The sequence below is a fragment of the Ciona intestinalis genome, chromosome 1 (assembly GCF_000224145.3).
Source record: "Ciona intestinalis chromosome 1, KH, whole genome shotgun sequence".
Taxonomy (NCBI): Eukaryota; Metazoa; Chordata; class Ascidiacea; order Phlebobranchia; family Cionidae; genus Ciona; species Ciona intestinalis.
In genome coordinates this window covers 3,036,506-3,057,327 of record NC_020166.2, presented here as the reverse complement: position 1 = coordinate 3,057,327, position 20,822 = coordinate 3,036,506, and the positions used below count along the sequence as shown (strand labels likewise).

General features: G+C 34.9%; 4 protein-coding genes and 1 long non-coding RNA gene across 6 annotated transcripts; 2 read left to right on the top strand and 3 right to left on the bottom strand.

Annotated features, from left to right (window-relative positions):
• Window positions 1–1,231: 1,231 nt before the first annotated feature.
• On the bottom strand, window positions 1,232–3,010 carry LOC113475204. Its single transcript, XM_026839122.1, has 3 exons — window positions 2,843–3,010; window positions 2,232–2,306; window positions 1,232–1,358 (listed from the first exon to the last, which is right to left on the bottom strand). The coding sequence occupies exons 1-3, from the start codon at window positions 2,975–2,977 to the stop codon at window positions 1,251–1,253; spliced, it is 318 nt and encodes a 105-aa protein (XP_026694923.1). The 5' UTR covers window positions 2,978–3,010; the 3' UTR covers window positions 1,232–1,250.
• A 17-nt stretch (window positions 3,011–3,027) lies between these two features.
• On the bottom strand, window positions 3,028–4,114 carry LOC100179819 (GPALPP motifs-containing protein 1-like). Its single transcript, XM_004225556.4, has one exon. It carries the CDS (start codon window positions 4,075–4,077, stop codon window positions 3,196–3,198), a length of 882 nt encoding a protein of 293 aa, XP_004225604.1. The 5' UTR covers window positions 4,078–4,114; the 3' UTR covers window positions 3,028–3,195.
• Window positions 4,115–4,804: 690 nt separating this feature from the next.
• On the top strand, window positions 4,805–14,848 carry LOC100177461 (protein winged eye). 2 transcript variants are annotated; one of them, XM_018811948.2, is made up of 16 exons: window positions 4,805–5,119; window positions 5,307–5,367; window positions 5,992–6,063; window positions 6,388–6,520; window positions 7,220–7,358; window positions 7,784–7,892; window positions 8,421–8,494; window positions 9,085–9,128; window positions 9,520–9,621; window positions 10,274–10,458; window positions 10,901–11,023; window positions 11,624–11,675; window positions 12,323–12,393; window positions 12,611–12,717; window positions 13,623–13,787; window positions 14,237–14,845. In XM_018811948.2, exons 1-16 carry the CDS (start codon window positions 4,904–4,906, stop codon window positions 14,429–14,431), a joined length of 1,848 nt encoding a protein of 615 aa, XP_018667493.1. In that variant the 5' UTR covers window positions 4,805–4,903; the 3' UTR covers window positions 14,432–14,845. The 2 variants fall into 2 exon arrangements, with proteins under 2 accessions (XP_018667493.1, XP_002131240.1); XM_002131204.4 differs by having other exon boundaries at window positions 4,806–5,119; window positions 12,320–12,393; window positions 14,237–14,848.
• Window positions 14,849–15,754: 906 nt separating this feature from the next.
• On the bottom strand, window positions 15,755–17,815 carry LOC104266834 (NXPE family member 3-like). Its single transcript, XM_026839005.1, has 2 exons — window positions 17,492–17,815; window positions 15,755–17,075 (listed from the first exon to the last, which is right to left on the bottom strand). Exons 1-2 carry the CDS (start codon window positions 17,755–17,757, stop codon window positions 16,058–16,060), a joined length of 1,284 nt encoding a protein of 427 aa, XP_026694806.1. The 5' UTR covers window positions 17,758–17,815; the 3' UTR covers window positions 15,755–16,057.
• Window positions 17,816–19,079: 1,264 nt separating this feature from the next.
• LOC108949562 lies at window positions 19,080–19,308 on the top strand. Its single transcript, XR_001974779.2, has 2 exons — window positions 19,080–19,158; window positions 19,219–19,308. It is a non-coding gene; the product is annotated as an uncharacterized LOC108949562 (long non-coding RNA).
• Window positions 19,309–20,822: the final 1,514 nt, after the last annotated feature.

Below are 20,822 nucleotides of genomic sequence, written 5' to 3'. Positions count from 1 at the left end.
AAACATTGAATAAAGACGGCAAAACATCTCATAGAGTTGATATAAATACCAAAAAGGCGTGTTGTAATATATTCATACGGCGTGTTTTTATTTGTCGTAATAAACTCGGAAAATTAAACCAGTCGGTATTTTAAAGGAAATAGGCACAACACTAATAATAAAGTTCCTTTTTTTCAATAATAATAATATTTTTTTTGTTAAATTATATATATACACTCTTTTATCCTCACGTGGCGGGGCAACGCCAGCCGTTTTAACACGGGTGTCGTATTTCATAAACGAGTTATATACCATTTATGCAACTTTGTGGTAAAGTGTATTTTTATAATTATACGATACGTTTATCCGAAGACTACGCTTAGACTTAATAAGTTTGTATGCTGTTAAAATGACGTAAGAAATAGCATCACCCTTAGTTTATATACCGTCGCGAAACATTTGTGGCATTTTGCTATGTAAACAGTTAAATGTACGAGAAGCTTCGTGTTGTATAGTTGGTACTTCATTTTACTTCCTATGAAAACTTCATATCATTATCAATACAAACACAACGCAGCGCATTTTCTATTAATAAATCTAACGGAATCGAAACTCCACCCACGAGCGGTATGACAGGAATCCTTACCGTGTGGGTGGGGTGATTTATAAGACTGCAGTTTATGTTATAGAGATCGCCGTTGTGGCTAGCGAGCCTTCCTCTTGTTAAGGAGTTACGAGTTCAAGGCTTGTCGCTGCTACCATTGTGAACGTGTGTGTACTAAGACACTTTACGGCAATTTCTCCAGCCCAGTGGTCACTCACGGGTTGTCTTTGATATGAATACGATATTCGTATAGTGGAAATAAAGAGAAACACATGATATAGTAATAGTATAGCATGATGCAGAATGTAACTGGAAGTAACTACGGCGCCGTAGCACAGTTGGTTAGCACACCTGCCTCTAACCCAGAGGTAATGGGTTCAAACAAGACTCATTGTTGCTACAATAATTGTTAGTGTATGTTGGCAAGACACTTAACGTCAATTCCTCCAACCCAGTAGTCACTAATGGGTTGTGCAAATTATCAGCCATACATAAAAATATATATATACATGGTAGTGGTACTAAGCTGGCACGAGGTGCATGAACACCTATGTTATAACTTATAAGTTATAACAACTGTCTTTTTCCACAAGATAAGTAAGTTACATTCATTCAACTGTATATAGATAACAAAGTCGGTATCAAAAACCAATGTTATAAACAGCAATTATAAGCACCTTGCACTTGAAACAGGAATGCAACCAACATGCTCATGATCCAACATGGAAAATTCCCACTGAAAATTTTGAACCAAATAATATCTTCTGTCCATTTCCTAAAAAAACATTTTCGATGTAAAAAACATACTTCTCAACGTCAACCTAAAAAAAATTAATATATATATATATATAATATTACTGTGGGGTAAGATGGTACACCTTTAGTACATTTTATCCAAACATCCTAATCCTGTTTTTAACAATTAACAATCGTTCGTGGTAGTCGTGAGGATACGGTTTTATAATTTTTAGAATGGTGTTTGTTTACTACCAAATGGGATGAGAAAATAGATTGAAAAGGTGTCCCATCTTCTCCCACCCAATTCCATTATTCATCCCCGTCTTACTAGGTTAGAACTTAGAAGCATGTTGCTGCTACCAATAACAGTGGGCGTGTCCTTAGCAAGACATTAAAAATAATTGCTCTAACCAAGTGATTGCCTTTTGGTTATCCAAATTTGCAGTCATAAAAAAACAATCAACCACAAAGCATATGGCTGAGTTTATCTTACCAAGCAAGCTGTCTGAAGCATAAATAATACTAACTCAGAAACTTGACATTGAGGGCAAGCTATACAGTGCTTGATATAAATGTAACTTTCCTTTTATAGCATGAATGGAACAATGTTATAACATGCCAGCAACAAGTTACCCATAACTTTGTGGGTGATTGTTCTTTTCCATGAATGATAATTTAAACAACCCTTTAGTGACAGCTAAGTTGGAGCAATTGTGTTAATTGTCATGCCAAAGCCCAAGACCACATACCCCTACAATAGTGGAGCAGCGGCGTGCCTTGAACCCATTGCCTTTAGGTTAGAGGCTGGTACTACTGTGCCACAGCACTAGATAGCCCATACAAAACTCTGCATTTCATTATAGTAATGTAGGCAAATATGAACATACTATTTATTTAGTCTTAGTCCTACCTTTATAACTTTTCTCATATCTGAAAATACAACATATTCATCTGAACCACAGATCTGTTTCATTGAAGCTTTTACCTAAAAAACAAAGCACCTTAATAACTTGCATACAAACAGAAATCCACGCAGGCCAAATTGAATCTGACACCCATACTTCAAATATAAAATTTATGCTTATGAATCTCATGATAGAAATGATTCTAGACAAATACCTTTGGGTAATGGACCAACTTTGGTCTTAATCTTAGGTCACATGACGTGGCCAACTCTCGCCTAAATTTTGGGACCTACGCTCAGTGCACTGGACAGAAAAAACTAAACCATACAGTCAAATACTATGCACCAATGTTAGGGCAAGAGGTGTATGAAACAAAACACCTGTGTTAAAAAGCCTGTCTTTGCCCGCCATGCCAGGGTAAATAAGTTACATTCATTCATTAAAACACACTGTACTACTGATACATACAGTGTCGCAGCCTGAAAAAAAAGGGGCTTTAAATTAAAAAGACAGGGGGGTACCACTTTAAAATAAAAAAGGGTGGGTCGCACCCTATGAAACCCCCTGTTTGCGTCACTAAATACATAAATGAACTATGAAAATGTAAATAGCTAACCTGTGCATGGCTAATGCCACCTATTCGTACAGTGCAGTACATGTCATGTAGCTGCTCATGTGATAAGCATCTTTGGGATGAGGTGTCATGTATATTGAACAAGTGGCCAAGTGCTTCATTTTTATGTATAGCCATTAATATAAACTATTTTAGACAAGCAGTTTTAGAGTACATGTCATGGTATGCTACAAATAAAGTAAATCATGATTGTAAAGTGGGTAATTCTAAATGCATTTAAGATGGTGCTATTTAAAAGTTGAATTTTGAAACATCAAAAAAGTCGCAAAACTGGCAAATACTATTACTATCATAGATTCACATAGAGGCAAAATAAAATCCAATTTAAAAGTTTTCTACAAAAATGTTGCAGAAGTTTCTCCATGGGAAAAACGACTTGACAAATCAGATTTCAGTTTTTGTTTCTTCATTGCTTTATCAAACTGTCTCACATTTAAGTCTGTGTCTCTGTCAAATGGTTTTCTAGTAGGTCCAGTCTCCTTTTCTTCTTTTAACTTTCGTTTTCTTTCTTTGTTATGCATAGAGTACAAAGATTCTTTTCTCCCCTCTTCTTCAAATGAAGACAACGCTTTACGAACTTCTACATCACTTTCTTTAGCATACATCTCCTTAACACTTTGTGCGGATAATGGCTTACTCTTCTTTGGTTTATTTTTATCTCCTGGAGTTTCGGTCCAGCCTGACCTGTCACCAATTTCCACCGGTTTTGCTCTAAACTGTCTTGGCCCCATCCCAAACCCCTGGAGCACAGGTGGAAGCTCTAACATCCATTCTTCACGTTCTAATTTCTTTGGTTTACCGTCACCAGTTAACTTGTCCTTCATAGACACAGAACGGTTCTCAAACTCGTGGGCTATTATCGTTTTTGAGTCGTACTGGTCTGATTTGCTTGGCGGCAACGGCCCAATTATTTCGTCGTCAGAACTATCACTATTAGCGGACGCCTGTGGTAGCGAAGGTCCGACTACGACAGGATTTGACTTTATGAATCCTGGAGGCAATGCGGGTCCGTATTCAAATGCGTCGTTTTGATCTGATGCAACATCGTTTCTCAATTCAGTTTCTGGCACGTTTTTACTCATACTAGGCGGTAATGTAGGCCCATATTCACACGATTCTTTCTGATCGTGTCCATCGGTATTGCTTTGTTCGTCGCTTAGTGTGTTTTTACTAAATCCAGGCGGTAAAGCGGGTCCAAAAACATCTTGTTCGGACATGATACTACTAAAACATCAAATATTTACGTTATGCTATCGTTACTATACAAACAGCTGATCGGCGAGAGATCTGGCGGCAAAATTTGCCTTTTTTCTTATTGCGCCTTGATTTCTCTCGCAATGTAACACACGTATTTCGGTAAGTTCAAAAACAAAAATTGTGTTGTTTGGAGCAAAAACAATATGTCGATGTTTCAGAGTGCAAAGGACCGCACACAAGCAATATTTTTTACTGCAGGTGCTCGCGTCAACTACCTGTAATATGTTTTTAAATGAATTGAATTTCGATGTACGGTAAAAATATCACAGAAAACCTCGATGGTACTGTCCTATAGACATCATTCTATATTATTACCACAAAGGTATACAACCAACTTCCACATGAAATCCACATGCATGTTGCTATGCTCAGTGGTCTGCAGTCTGCACGTTGCTCAATGTTGGTCGTGAACATTTTCGACTGCCGAATTGACTTAAAACCAGACGACGATTGAAACACGGGGAAATGGGGAGTTCGTTATGTAAAGCAAAAAATACGATTACACGCATTATAAACTTACATGTGTGATGTGGTAGAAGTATATGAATAATAATAAATATTCATTTATCGAAACTGTATATCAAGAAGGCAGCTTTTTTATATAGAAGTGTTGTAATACATTTAAAACAGTTTATATAGTTTATATACTAGGTATTATACTCGTATTAGTCGTATACCGTAACGCTATAAACTTTTTCTGTTTTAGATGTTTTGCTTAGTATGCAGACACTATATTTACATTGTGAATGCATTGGAATTGCAAACATACACCCGTAGTATCCACAAATGTCTGGAAAAAGTACCGACCTGTTTCATAACCATCAACTAATGCACGGCGGACATAATTACGTTGGACCATCATCATGTAACACTTCTTTAACAAACGACACTACAGAACACAAGTATAAACAACATTGTACTGGCCAATCTAACAGTAATTGCAACAAGGAAACGCACACTTTTATCGCAAAGCATACACAAGACCAAGCACACTCTCAACAGGTATATACTTACAATACGTTAGTATATGTAATATCAAACAATGAAATCTTGTATTTATTAATGAAGGAAATCAATAAAACAGAAGTTGAATACAAAACAAAAGTTAAATACATCTAACATCTGTCATGTATTTAGCCTTTAACACAGCGGTGATGGTGGTAAAATCTCACATACTTTTACTTAATAGGTTTCATGCTCAAAGGCTAATGCAGATTCTGATAGTTCTGCCAATACAACACAATCAAATGGTAACTTTTTACTTTTCTTGTTTGATAGAACTATATTGCTTTGTTTTATTCCTAAGCCTATAGAACATTCCAGTCTGCAAAGTATGGCAGTTCCTGACGAGATCTCGCGCGTGCAAGACGGTTATTTTTCGCGTTCGCGCGTGCTATCATTAAAAATCTGCGTGCAAAGCAGGTACATTTTCAAGCCACGTTAGGAAATCTTACTTAATTTAATACGTATTTTTTTCTTTGTTTAATTAATTGGCGTGCGTAGGACAAATTGTGGCGTGCATAACCGAAAGTCTGTAAAAAAATCGCGCGTGCACCTGCCATACTCTGCAGTCTGGAGTACATTCAAGCAGTGGGTGCTTAAATAGACATGTTCCAAATTTCCGGAACTTTTTGTCCAAATTTTTTTGAAATTTAGTGGTGAAAAGATTGTTTGAGACATGTTTATTGTTTTATGGTTCCTTTTTATAAAACTAGCAATTTACATTACTTAATGGGGGGATGTATTGGAAATAATGTGGGGCAATGCATATTACATAAGTCTGCATTTCATGTAAGAAAGTGAGTGTTTAGGAGTTTGGGAAGAAAACAGAAGTCTTTAACAAAACTTTTTTCAAAACATAATGTTTTTATTAGAAAAGAAAAACTTAAAAAGGAAATTTTGCTACAGCAAGTACATACGGCGTGAACCTGAAGTCACATATACAGGTAGAATGAAATGATTTTTAATGTATTTTTTTTACACAACTATGAGAATAACTGTATTTCAACAATATCACCTCAATTTTGTTTAAAATTAATAAAACATGAAAGTATTCCAGTGAAAAAAATCCCCCCCAAAAAAAACCCACAAAGTAACATACTTGGTAACTTGTAAGCTGGCACGGGTGTATGAAACAGAACAATTGTGTTATAACGACTGCCGTTTTCCGGCTACGTAAGGAAAAAGTTACATTCATTCATTTGTTCATTCAAGTTAGCTCATATATTCTATTCTATTCTATTCTAATAGCTCATATATTGCAATTTCAGGTATTCGTCTTGAAAAGATGGAAATAATGGAAGTACAAATGAAACGGAGATTGCTTGACTTGAAAAAGCGATATCATCAGAAACAGCTTGAGCTGTCACGTTTACAAAATAAAAGAAAACGATCGAAATTAAGGTTTAGTATGTTTTGATACCCGTCAATTTATTATGCTTTAAAATATCTTTGTAATGCCTTCTCAGCATATAGTGTGTTTTATAATTCAAGTGTTAATATGAGATAAAAGCTTTTTGTATCTCATTATAAGCTAAGTATGGTTGAAACCGCTGCAATATTAATTACCCTTCTGTAGGTTTATAAGTTTTAACTGAAAGTTCTTTCCAGAATGTAGGGCTAAATTATTGTTCATTCTTTCTTCAAATGAATGTGCAGGAATTAAAGTGATGTCATTAAATCATAGGCCCTTGTTTTAAATCCAATTAAATAGTATATAAAAATAGTCAAAATTATTTTTAAAATAGTCAAAAAAACTTTTATATTGTTTATAAATACAGTATATATATATATATATATTATATTTAGTAACAGCAGCTGATAAAATATGTTTTATGTAAAATATATCTTTTTAAAAAACGATTAGTTGGCCATGGACTTTTTTGGTTAATATCCCAATCATGTTTTAAACAGTTAACACTGTTCTATAGGAGTCTATAGAAGATAAGATTCTTTGAGTGTTCTTTGTTTACTAGTACTACCAAATGGGACAAAAAATAGAATTAAAAGGTGCCCCATCTTTCCCTACCATATATTTATATATATATATTTATAAAAAAATGGAAAATTTAAAAAAATGATTTAAATTTTACATTTCTTCAGAAATAAAAACAAATCAAAACCAACAAAGTTAAAAGAGAAAGAGGTTACTATGAACGAAAGAGATAAAACCCCTGAACCTTCAACCAGTGTAATTAAGCATGAAGAAACAACACCCCCTGTTACAACCCCTGTTATCCAGGTAAGGGTATCAATATTTTTCTGTGTTTGACAAAAATATGCCATCAGCTTTCAAAATTTACCTGAAATTGTGGCAAGTGGCACAAAGGTTTCGTGCAACTACTGTGGAATTTATGTGTGACACACTTTTTCTTGGTAAATTTCTGAAATTTTTGTATGACTCAATTTTTTCTTGGTAAAATTCTGTGAGTTTTTGATTTTGTTAATTGTCCTTTTGCATAAGACAACCATTATATAGATATACCATAATTGCAATTTTCTTTTTCTTTATAATTACATTGATGGACTGTGGAGTAATTCTCTAAGTCTAAGCCATCAGGTTTCCAATCATTTATTATTGATATTGATATATATTACAAATTACAATCAATTAGTCTTTGTTATATATTAAAAACTTTAATTTAAATTTACTGTTTTTACCTGTAGGAAGGACGCCCTAAAGTTTCAAACCAGTTTTCCCCGGTTGTACCAGCTGTAACCAGTTCAAACCAGTCACAACCAGTTGTATGCCACACTGAAGTTGAAAGTAGTGTTGGTAGGTTGAAGTTTTGTATTAAATTCAAGCACACCGTGTCTAATTTAATTAAATACTTAGCGATATAATATCCACTATACCCATTCCCATGTCCACAGTCAAGCTGACAAAGTTATTTCTTGAGTATGTTGAAAAGCAGACATGACTTTTTTGTAGTTTTGCCATTGAAATTTAAGTTACCATATATGTAACTTTGTGGGTGGTTATTTTTTGTTGGATTTTTTTGGTAATTTATTTTGTGTGGTAATTTTTTTACCAGCTTATCAATGATTACTGCTCCCATGTCCACTGCCATACCATGACTTTTTTTTTCATATAATATATCTTAAAAATTTCAATGAATGCTGCCTATTAGGGTAGTGGGCAAGAGGTGTTTTAAAATTGCAAAATGTCTAGCAACAACAGAAAACGGTACAGTTTATGTACTTTCTATGCGGGTGACAGCCTTAAGCATGAGACGCGCTATGGGACCTTGGATTTAAGCCGGAAATGTTTTTGGTTTTTTAAGGAAACTAAATTTTATTACAGATGACTCACAAGCTCTTGGGAGTAAAAAGCGAAAACCGACCAAACCAAAGAAAATGAATATTGACAAGAAATCTGTAAGTAGGATGTTAAAAAGTTTTATTAACATATTTCAAACTACATTGATGTTTTATATTTCAAAATATATTAATTGACACCTTGTGCCAGCTTACGAGTTATCATGTGTGTAACTTTGTGGGTGATTACTGTTTATTTCCACTATACCCATATATAATATCCACTATACCCATTCCCATGCCCACAGTCAAGCTGACAAAGTTATTTCTTTAGTATGTTGATAAGCAGACATGACTTTTTTGTAGTTTTGCCATTGAAATTTAAGTTACCATATATGTAACTTTGTGGGTGGTTATTTTTTGTTTATTTCCATTTTTTTCTGTGTGTGGCTGACAACTTAGACAACCCATAAGAAACAACTGGGTTGGAGCAATTGCTGTTAAGTGTCTTGCCCAAGGACACATATGCTCACAATAGTAGCAGCATCGAGCTGTGAACCCATAACCTTTAGGTTAGACACACTAACTACTGTGCTATGGCGCTGGTTTATTTTCTGTAACTTCTACATAAGTTCTGTTATAAACCTATAAACTGCCTATGGGATAAAAAATAAGAACCTATAAATATAAAACTTTGTTGCTTTATTTAGATAACTGCAAGCTCTCCCAAGACCCCCAATGTTCCACAGTTAAGGTAGGTTATCATATTTGTAAAAAAAACGGATGATACAATATTATAGAACACTAAAGAACCATTTCTTATAAACAATGTATATTCTATGATAAGATGATAATTGGATCGTGTATTGATTGTTGCAGTATTTTTTACCATTTTGGAATCTATTTTTTAAGATATCAAGTTATTAACAAAACTAACATACCTTTTTCTGCAAAATCAAAAATCACTAAAAAATCACAGATAGTCGTTATAACTTGGGTGTTCTGTTTCATACACCTCGTGCCAGCTTACGAGTTACCATGTATGTTACTTTGTGGGTGATTATATTTTGTTGGATTTTTTTCTTTTGTTTTAAGTATGGCTGTTAATTTGGACAACCCATTCAATTTTGGTTTTTTATATTTAGGTTGAGTGTTGAAGATTTGGTCGATGGCTTTCGAATCCTCATGCCACAGGATGATAGTCTTCTTCAAGCTGGTTCTATCAAACTTATTAGCCCTCCTGACCTGTAAGATATCTTCTTATTTTTATTTTTGAATTCTTTATGGGTGAGGTACTTGTCAGGAGATATTTTTCTGGTTTTTAATTTTTTTTTTTGTTAATTTATAGCTAGTTTGTTGTATGTGTTATTGCTGGCAGGTGTATTATAAGTATGAAAAAGATCTTCCAAAAACTTTAAAGATGTCTCGCTTTATACTAAACAAATGGTCTATAAGGTCACAAAACAATCAGTAACCAGAATATCCATTTAAATGTGTTAGTTGTTTAGGTGATTTATTCTATATGGGTAAGGTCCTACAGTGGGACACGCCATGGGATCCAACAATTCAGGCCAGGGTTGGATGTTACTCCAACTCACAGGGACTACTGCATGTACCTTGTTGACTGTTAATGCTTAAAGTAGGCAACAGGCTTTTCACATGATGTTTATATTTAAGCCAAGCCCAATGCTTCATTTGTTGCTATTTGCTAAGCTAAGTAACTTTTGGAGTACAGTTTTCCTTTTATGAGATTTTGAGTGAATTTTGATGCATAAAACTGTCTATCTTTTTTAACACCCCAAACTGCCAAGTCCTACCCCTAAACAACACAAGAAAAGTCTTGCCCTCCAAACCACAAACTAATTCACAAAAACATAAACACAAATATCTATTTTTCAGATATGGAGTTTTACTTGATGGCGATCGCAGAAACCGCCCCATAGTTTTATGTCAAGAGGAAATCCTTCAAAAATGCATCGTCAATAAGTCAGTTCACGATGAGCATGAGGTACCACCTGGCACACGGGTAGCAGCTTATTGGACGGTGAAAATGCACTCACTGTATGCTGGTTCTGTCACCTCAGGTAATGCAATGTGTCCCTTTTTATAGTGTGGATTCTAGTGGTTTTAATATAGGAAATATGTTGAATTTAAAATGTTTATAAAAACGGCAAACTTAACATATGAGAAAAAAATTTCTCTTTATTAAGATTTAAAGTGTCTATAACAGCAGTTCCCAAACTGGGGTCCCTACAGCAGGTTTAGAGAGTCTGCAATGTACTGCAATAATTGTGATTCTATAAGATTTTTCCTTTTATTTGTGTGGTTTTTGCATTTTTTTATTAGCATTCTTATTTTTATAGGGTGGCGCTATATCAGAATAATTGCAAATGATCCAAAAATTTTTTTAAAAAGTTTGGGAATGGCTGGTCTATAAAAATGGCAAGAACATATGTGCTGACTGAAGACATTGGCCTTAGTTTAAAAAAAAAAAACTATTTTTTTAAGTTTTACCCTTATTTTAAGGCAAGCATGAACGCGGAGAAGTTTATATTGATTTTGATGACGGCGACCTAAGTAAGATTCCAATCGAACAAATTCGTTTGTTACCACCTGACTACACAATGCCAGAATCTAATGGTCAAGAAGGTAGGAGCTCCGTCTTTTAGCAGCGACGTGTGGGGCTGCAAAAACGCAGCCTGAAAAAAAATTATGTCGGTTTAAAAAAACAATTTTTTTTTTTTTTTTTTAATTTTTGATTAAAAAAATGGGGCTGTCGCCGCCTGGCTGCACCACTGTGTAAAGGTGTATTACTTTGTATAGCATTGAGCAATGTTGTTGGATCGCCAGACTTTATCCGAGAGTTTACAGGTTTAAGGCTCGATGGTGCTACCATGGGGGTGTATGTGTCCATGGAAATTTATTTTACAGCAATTTCTACCCAGCGGTCCCTTTTAGGTTGTCTAAATTGCAAAAAAGTCAAGTTATGGGGCAAAATATTATAGCATTGGTCAACTACAGTCTTTTAACAGAACACTCTAATTATTTTTAGTAGAATTTTTAATACGTTTTTGTAAAATTATGGATCCAAAATGCTAAATATTGTCAAGTGTTCTGTTTATGCTTCTCGTGAATGCATAAATGCAATTACCTCGTCTTAATATTGATTGTTATATAATACTGTCATATTGAACATAGGTTTACAATTTACATTAAAGGTGTTTTGATTATATATTTGTTTTTTTGCAGAACCAGCGACTTCCACTGTAGCTCTTAAACCAAGCACACACAGGACAAGAAAGTAAGTTTAATATTCCAAAATCAAACAGTTATTATTCTGTTTTAAATTGCTTATTTAAAACTGTAACTGGTATTTTCCGGCACCATAGTACAGTGGTTAGCACGCCTGCTTCTAAACTGGGGGTTATAGGTTCAAAACTCGTCACCGCTACCATTGTGTCTAAACTAGAAGTTATGGGTTCAACCCTCAACACTGCCACCAACCGCTTCTTTTTCTAATTAAATGAAAACATACCATGTTTTGACTGTCATTTTGTCGCTATATCCTGTCTTTTTATTTTAACTATTTTTCAATCTTCGCTACCAGAATCCAAGAAACAGTTAAATACAGGTGTTAGCACACGAGTCTGACATAGAGGTTATGGGTTCAAGGCTCAACGCTACTACCAACGACTTCTTTTTCCAATTAAATGAAAATATGTTTTAAACTGTTTCGACTGTCATTTTCTCGCTATATCCTGTCTTCACTTTAACTATTTTTCAATCTTCTCTACCGTAATCGCAGAAAAACCTAAATTTAATATTAATATTATACAAGAAGAGCTTCTGAGCAGGCATGTCACAGACCTGGGCTAAACACCAGGCTTGCACATTACCCTAATGTAACACTACATTTAAATGTGCTTATTTATGCTGCCATTTTAGCAGATCCAACTCTCATACCTCAAGCAGTAATTCTCGTTCGAATGGTGCATCACATACCCCAAGCAATTTTGTTGGTAAGAAAACACTTTTTATTACTTTAGGTATTGTAGGCGTATGTGTTCTTGTGCAATTTTTATAAACATATAATAAAATTGGTATAAAGCACATTTTTACATCAATAAAATTACTTTTAGAACAAGTTTCTGATAAGATTTTACGTAATCGAATTTGACATCCCATTTTAAGCATTATATAATGTTTCTATAGGGTCCTAATATATTATTTCTATAGAGTCCTCGTATTGGAGATGGCTTGGGCCATGCTTAAACCTCGAACAGAAACTTGCAACGAAAAAAGTTTTTTATCAAGCTATTGTTCGCGACAATGATGTGATATCGGTATGTAGTCTACTATGGATCCATTTATATTTCTTGTCTATAACTGTTAGCATGAATGAGCTAATTCTAGGTTTAAATGACTTTTTGTTCATTGTTAACGCTGCTACTATTATGGGCATAAGAGTACTTGGGCTAGACTCTTGAATGTAACTTGCTTTATCTCGGCGTGGTCGGAAAACGATAGTCGTTATAACACGGGTGTTTAGTTTTATGCACATGTTCTGTTTTATTTCGGGTGTTGTGTTTCATACCCTCCATGCCAGCTTGCGAGTTACCAAGTATGTTACTGTGTGGGTGATTGTTGTTTTTCTTTTTTCATTATTTATGGCTGATAATTTGGACAACCCATTAGTGACCACTGGGTTGGAGCAATTGCCATTAAGTGTCTTGCCCAAAGTCACATACGCCCACAATGATTTTCAAATGTTAAAGTACCATGCGACATAAATTTTTAACAATTTTAATATTTATATTTAATGTAGAATTATTCTACCTTAAAAAAATTTATTGTGTAATTATTAAACCTTAAATTTACAGTCTAGTGATAGTCTAAATATTTAGAATTGTTGAACCTTAAAAAAATATAATCGTTCAGTTTACAATGTGGTGATCGTGCAATCTTTAAAATTATTTAACCTAAAAAATTGTGTTTATTGGTTTATTGTGTAAAATTTTTAGGCCTTTTAATTTACAGTATGGTAATTGCGCAATCTTTAGAACTATTTAATCTTAAAAAATTATATTACCGTTCAATTTACAGTGCAGTAGTTGTGCAATCTTCAAAATTAATTAACCTTAACAAAATGTTTATTGTAAAATTATTGGGCCTTAAATAATTAGTGTGGTGATAGTACATATATTTAGAATTGTTCAACTTTAAAAAAATATAACCGTTCAATTTACAGTGTGGTGATTGTGCAATCTTTTTATCTCACGGTCGACCAAACTTACCCTACATTGGTTTAATTGAATCCATGTGGGAATCGTGGGCAAGCACCATGGTAGTACGTGTACGCTGGTTTTATCATCCAGAAGAAATGCATAAGGGGAGGAAAAAACATTTAGGAAAAGTAAGTGGCAATTTTAGTAACATTATTGTTTGTGTATTCTATCAGAATATCTGCAATAATATATTTATACAGTAGGGTGAGGGAAATGTGACACCTTTTTATTCTTTTTGCTTGTCTGATTTTGGTTGTAAACAAAGAACATTCAAAGAAATATAAAACCTTATCCTCACGACTTCTATAGACCGTTGTTAATTGTTTAAAACACGATCAAGATATTTGGATATTGCTAAAGGTGCCCCTTGTTTATTTTAGGGGACTGTATATTTTTGTTTTGCATTTTGTGTCTTTTTATCTTTACTACTGTTTAGTGTTTAGACTGGACCAACTAACAAACTATTTACATAAAATTAGCTACAAAAAAAGTAGATAAAGCTTATTTCATATTAATTGTAATGTTTTTGTACAAAAAAAGTATTTACCAATTAAAGTGCCAATACTTTTTTTCACAGAATGCTTTGTTCAAATCCACGCACATCGACGAAAACGATGTTCAAACCATTTCCCATATCTGTCAAGTTCTTACGTATGAAGAATTCCGACAGCGAAAATCTCCCTGTGGCAAGCATGTCTACTACTGCGCTGGGATATATGACCCTTCTACTTGCCAAATCATAAAACAGTTTAATGACACGCATCCTACCTGACAACTGGACTTTTTCACAGTTGTTCATTTTAATTTTCTATTTTAAATCATCTTTTTATTCTTTATATATTACGTGCTCCGCAAATCAGTGGTTCTCTTTTTCTGTCATTTTCCATATTTTATGAAATTTCGTTTCGCAAATCACCAGTTATTTGGGTAAGTTTGAAAAGCTGCAATAGTTTCTGTTACAGATTTGTGACTGCTACACTTGATAAAAATATGAACTTATGTCTATGCAAGTTGCTTGAAGTGTGTACTGCCTGCATGCGCTTATAGTGGAGAGCTGGAAAGGGAAATGTTGTTTAACTGTACTTTCCATGGCTGTTCAGTATTATGCTGGTTTCTGCCCAGCTGTTTTATTGTTTTTTTTTTATTCCAATACACTTTTAATTGGTACAAATACATGACTTCAACTTCGGTAGCGTTTCTGTATTTGGTACTAGTGAAGAATCCTCCGGTACAGCAGAATAGGCTGGTGGAAAGTGTTAGGGGTTAATGGTTAGGGGGTTGGTGGTTATAGGAGTTAATAGTTGTATGGGTTAGTGGTTAGCAAATAAGGTGTGGGAGGTTCTTCACTAGCACCCTGTGTTTTTAGAAACGAATGTGGGAATTTGTTGGTAAATTCTAAATTAGTCACACAGAAGCATATGTGACCACATTTTTCTAGTGTTACAGGTTAGGTGCTGAGAAATGTTGTCATATACTAGTTCCCAATAAGTACCTTTTACGCATATATATAGCAACGAAGGTTACACGGTTTGCGAAGAAGTTTTAAAACGATATACAGTAGGGTGGGGAAAGACGGGACACCTTTAGCCCATGATATCTAAATATCCTAATCGTTTTTTAAACAATAGACCACTTGCCACAAAAAAATCGATAGGTGGCGACCGAGAGTATGTCTTCCAAGCTAAGTCCATAGCAACGTATCTTTTTGCATTGGTTTAGCAAAGTTATGCGACGTTTTTGTTGAAACTGTGCTTGTGCGGTCGCTATTTTTTAATAATACTTCCACGTATAGTAGGGGTAGATATTGTTAAAGATATGTTGTATCAGATTCGTTGTTGTCTATTCACAACGGTCTATGGGAGTCGTGAGGATACGGTTTTATAGTTCTTTGAATGTTCTTTGTTTACTACAAAATGGGACGAGAAAATGGAATGAAAAGATGTCCCATCTTCCCCACCCTACTATATATCAGAAATATTCAAGCAATATTAACTTTTAAGTTTATTCAAGTCGTTCACAAAACTTCAGTTTGGTTTGTGAAGTCGTATTTAAAAGTGTCAATTTATAGAATGTCACCCAATTACGGACAGTTTTGAAGTGGATTTTACTAGTTTTATTGATAAGTTGGAAATTCTTTGGTTAAATTACGTATAAATTGCACTCGGGCGCATGCAATACTATATAAATTACCCAACATACTTTTACGAAACTGGTATTTTAAATTGAAGTAATATTCATGTGACTTGAAGTCTAATGATGTATCTGCATATAAGCGACACATCTTGCGTGTTTTTTGAGTCCGGTGTTCTTTATAAAATAGGCCTTTTCTGATGTGTTAAGAGAGCGGTACGAACTTGCTAAGTTTGCCCTAATTTTCGTTATACTGACATTTCTAGCTTTAACACATGTAGGATAAAAATGCAGCAATATGCTGGGGAATTACGCTTTCTTTTGGGTGTATGTTAAAATAATTGGGATAAACTGTTGTCATTTGCCAAGTGTCGATAAAACCAACGCCAGAGACTGTTTGAAACGTCTTGCGAAGTATTTTACACAGTCTGAAGCTATACCACTCGGTCGGGACAAATTTTGCGCTGTTTCGGTGGCGAATGCAACCTCGAATAAAAACCCGTACACCAGGCGAACGAAGCTGCAACTGCACAACCGATCGTTTTACAGCTTCTACCCTTTGGATGTAGAAAATTGGATCTATCAACTGGAAATGAAGAGCAATGTTAATAACTACGACTACATTACGCCCATCTTCTGTTGGGATTTCGTTTAGAGTGTCCACTATAAACGGATGCGATTCTGGCGGCCCAGGGTTGTACCGGGGCATACCGTGAGATCTATAATACAAGGTTATATTGTAGTCTGTTTGGTAACCAACGCGAGGTGCTTGCCAAATTTTATGTCCAGGCTTCGCTTTCATTTTAGTTGGGTGGTCCTGAAATTTGAGAAGTTTTACCAACGCTATATACCACTGGCGCATCGTGGAGTCACCGATAAAATAAACAACTGTATCTCGCAAACATTCCTCGAATTTGAAACCTTTTGAGCGCGGTTTACATTGAAGAGATTGCCATTTGTAGTTCAAGTAAAACCCGGAATGTTTTTCAGCACGAAACTCGAACGAATCTTCGGACATTCCGGATGTACTTTTACAAATCGGCAAGGAGTTTATTAAATCTTTGGTGAAATTTGAGTTCTTTACCATAATCGAACCACCTTGAAAGTTTAAGGGCATTTTCCATGTTTTTCCTTCAAAAAAAAGTGGAGTAGTTCCAACGTACGAAACTCTCGAGAACAGCTTTGCCTGTGTGTAATTGACGTGACCGGGACAATCCCCGTTTGCAGTTGACAAACAAAACCACGAACCTCCTTTTTCTGGTTGTGAGAAATCACACAAAGGGCGACTGAAAATAAAACAAGCAAACATTTGCCAAGAAGTAAGAATTACATTATATTATTTCTAATCTGTGATGCAATCAGACAAATTGCGATTGAAAAAAATTAAAGACTATCCGCAATTGCTCCAACCCAGCCCTTATTAGTTGTCTAATTGTTAGCACTAAATTGAAAACATAAAAAAAACACAATAAGGGCACAATAGTACCCACTAAAGTTACTTTGTAAGCGGGCACGAAGTGCGTGAAACTTTTATGTTGTTATATGTTATAATCTATAGAGAATGTTTTTGACCCACCACACAAGGAAAAACAAGCTCTATATTCATTCATTTATAGCAACGATGTTTCTTTTTTATTTACCTCTTGCCCGCTAACAAGTTGTCAAAATGTCTCCCTATTTAAGAACTTGCGATAAACCTTACCTAGGCTGAGGTTGCATATCAACATGGCAGTAAACTTCTTCTCCAGTGGGGTACGTCGATACAAATTTAACTCCATTATCCTTCCCCGCCGCACTATAGTAAACAAGGGCCACGACAGCTTCACTAGGGTGGACCAGATCAACAAATAGAGTTGAATTACCAGGCCAGAGTAACGGAGCAGAAATTGTGTAAGAACCATTGGCGTGATCAACTATGTTACACCCGATTCCGCTACCGAGCTCGTCGCCATTTTTATTCGTATTCATCAATCTAAGAGTGAGGTGAATGAAAATATAAATTAATGAGGTAAATGAAAATATGAATGAATGAGGTATATAAAAATATTAACAAATGAGGTAAATAAAAGTATAAGTTAATGAGGTAAATGAAAATATAAATGAATGAGGTGAATGAAAATATAAACTCATAAGGTGAATGAAAATATAAATAAATGAGGTGAATGAAAATATAAATGAATGAGGTAAATGAAAATATAAATAAAAAAGGTTAAGAAATTTTCAATAAAATTTTAGCAGTTACATTTAGCCACAAAGACTAACCTGGCATAAAAATAATCACCGCCGTGTATCTTTCTCCTTCCTAGCCCGTCGTATGCTTCTACCTCGGCAAGTAATGTATCTCCTACTCTATATCCACCAGTTTTGAATTGCTTTTGCTTTATCACCAAACGAGTGTGCTTTCCAGAAGTTACTTTCCGAATTGGAACGGGCCACGCTATTTTACCTTCCTCAATTAAACTTAATAGTTGATCCACTTCATTATAAAATGGCCGCCAAACTTTTGAACCGAACTGAAGTTTTGTTAAAGACTTTGTTAAACTTGTAAAGTTGATATCGCTTGAATGATGCTTCTTATATATCTCGGTTGAACTTATACAAATCTCTTTGCAAATTGGAGCCTTCGATGGGTAAGGAGATTTAAATACATTTAGATACACCAGGATATCAATGCAAACCACAATAATACATAAGCCTATTATGATATTGTTGAGCGATACCCTCATGTTCCACGGAAAACTTCCTAAACATGAATTCAACTAAAAAAAGACGTGCAGAGCCGGATTGCGTATAAGAATTCGAACAATTCTGAACATAATATGACAAAATAATAAGATGACCACTGAATTATAATTACCGCAATTGCAATTTCGAACGATATATTAATTGCCTTCCTGTCATGATTGTAAAGCGTCGGACACTGTACTGTCGAAGGTCGTGTATCTTTTTACATTATATTCCTGTATTTACCAGGCATATTTATATAAATACGATAACGGATCGACAAAAGAACCGAAATACTTGAAGTAAAAAAAGCATTTAAAGAATTATTGAACCGTAATCGCTCGAAAACTTGTGATGTGAGATGGGCCATTTTCCGTTAAAGCGAGAAAAATTTTATTATCTGTCAATTAAAATTAACAGATTTGAACACGAAGCAATAAAGGAAGCCAAAATAAAAGATGCAGAAACGTTTTTTCGTGAAAAGGCCAGCTTCCCTTCCCTCCTCAATCTATAGTGAAGAAGATGTTGCAGCGAGAGATGAGACAAATGGCCTTTTACAATCATGTTATAGGAGCAACAAACTTATATAAAGCATAGATTCTGTTTAATACGAATCACCAGTCTTCTACAGGACACAAAGTAAACGTAAGTAACTTGTACAAAAGTGTTATTGTTTTACTTTACTTATACGTGTTTTTGTTGCAGATGAACAAGTCAGCTCTTCTCCGTTTGCTCGTAGTCGGACTCCTTGTTCTCACTGACACCGCCGTTGTCGGTCGTCGTCGCAGATAGGTATGAACCCAAAAGCCAGTAAATGGTAAGCCGTTACGCATATGCAACAGTATTATTGTGCGCTTACAGAATTTACAATGTTAACTGTAGCGTAATAGGTGGAATAGAAACGTGAGTTATATTTTATATATAGTAGAGGGGGGAAAGATGGGACACATTTCTTTCTTATTTTCTCTGTTAAAGTGATAAACGTCCATTTCACACTTATAGTGCGGTGGGGTAAGATGGATACTATTAGCACCTGTTCATATTTTCCAACCGAATTTTTAAATAATTAACAAAGCCCTTAAGGGTCGTGGGGATACGGTTATAAAATTCTTCAAATACTCTTTGTTTACTACCAAATTCGACGAAAAAAATGAACGCAAACAGTGACCCCTTTACCCCAACCTGCTATATATGCGACTCGTAGCACGATAATTTACATTTATGCGTATTTTCACTTTTGCACAATTGTGTGTTCAGTTTCAGGCGAGCACAACGCTAAAGCATCCAATTAAAGCATGTATGCAAATGATATACACATCCAGTGTAGTTAACAATCATCATAATACTCGTAATTATGACTTTTCTGCCTAAAAAAAGGTTACAAAAGTGTGACGTCACGATGATGGTTTATGCTATGTTTTGTAATTATACATTGTGGTTATATACCATCATCTGTGACATGTATTATTTATATAAAACAATCCGTAAGAAAAATTGTCGTTTATTGCATTTTGGTTAAACTTGCAATATACTATTCTTGCCACAAAATATATTTATTTTTTTATTCATATTTACTCAAAAATTATCTCCACGGTTTAATTTACAGCGAAACAGTTCACGCGAAAATTGTTACTTTTCGCGCCATCGCTAGCGATGATCGGCAGAGTAGAAACTGTTTCTAATCGAAATTTTGTCGCTCGCATCGCTAGCGATAGAGGAAGTGACGTCAAAAAATCGCCACTCTCTCGAATCGTCAGCCATCGGCGCTAGTGTGATCCGTAAAATTCCGCGCGTCAGTAAATTGGCGTTACTCATAGATATCATATATATGATATCTATGGTGTTACCCCGATCGGATAAGACTTCTTACCAAGCGATCAGCACAATACAGAATCGTTGAAAGATTCGATCTTTGTAGACGAAGTACACAATAGAGTGTACAACAACAAAATCTGAAGATAGTAGTTTGAAAAATGGTGGCCTATATCAACTAACATATCTTGATTATGGACCAATATCCAGAGTTCGATAAGAAATATACCCTGACAATTGAATCGACTGTATTTAGTCAATTAAACAATCCAACATTTTTTATTTTTTATTATTATTATTAAAAAAAATACACACACAGCGAGCGACTGAAATGAAACACTCTAACAAATACTTTACACACACCATGGCCTACTCAATACATAAAATGAAACACTCTAACATATACTTTACACACACCATGGCCTACTCAATGTATTGAGTAGGCCATGCACACACTAAACATTACAAAGTAACGCCATTATTTTACATGACGACCA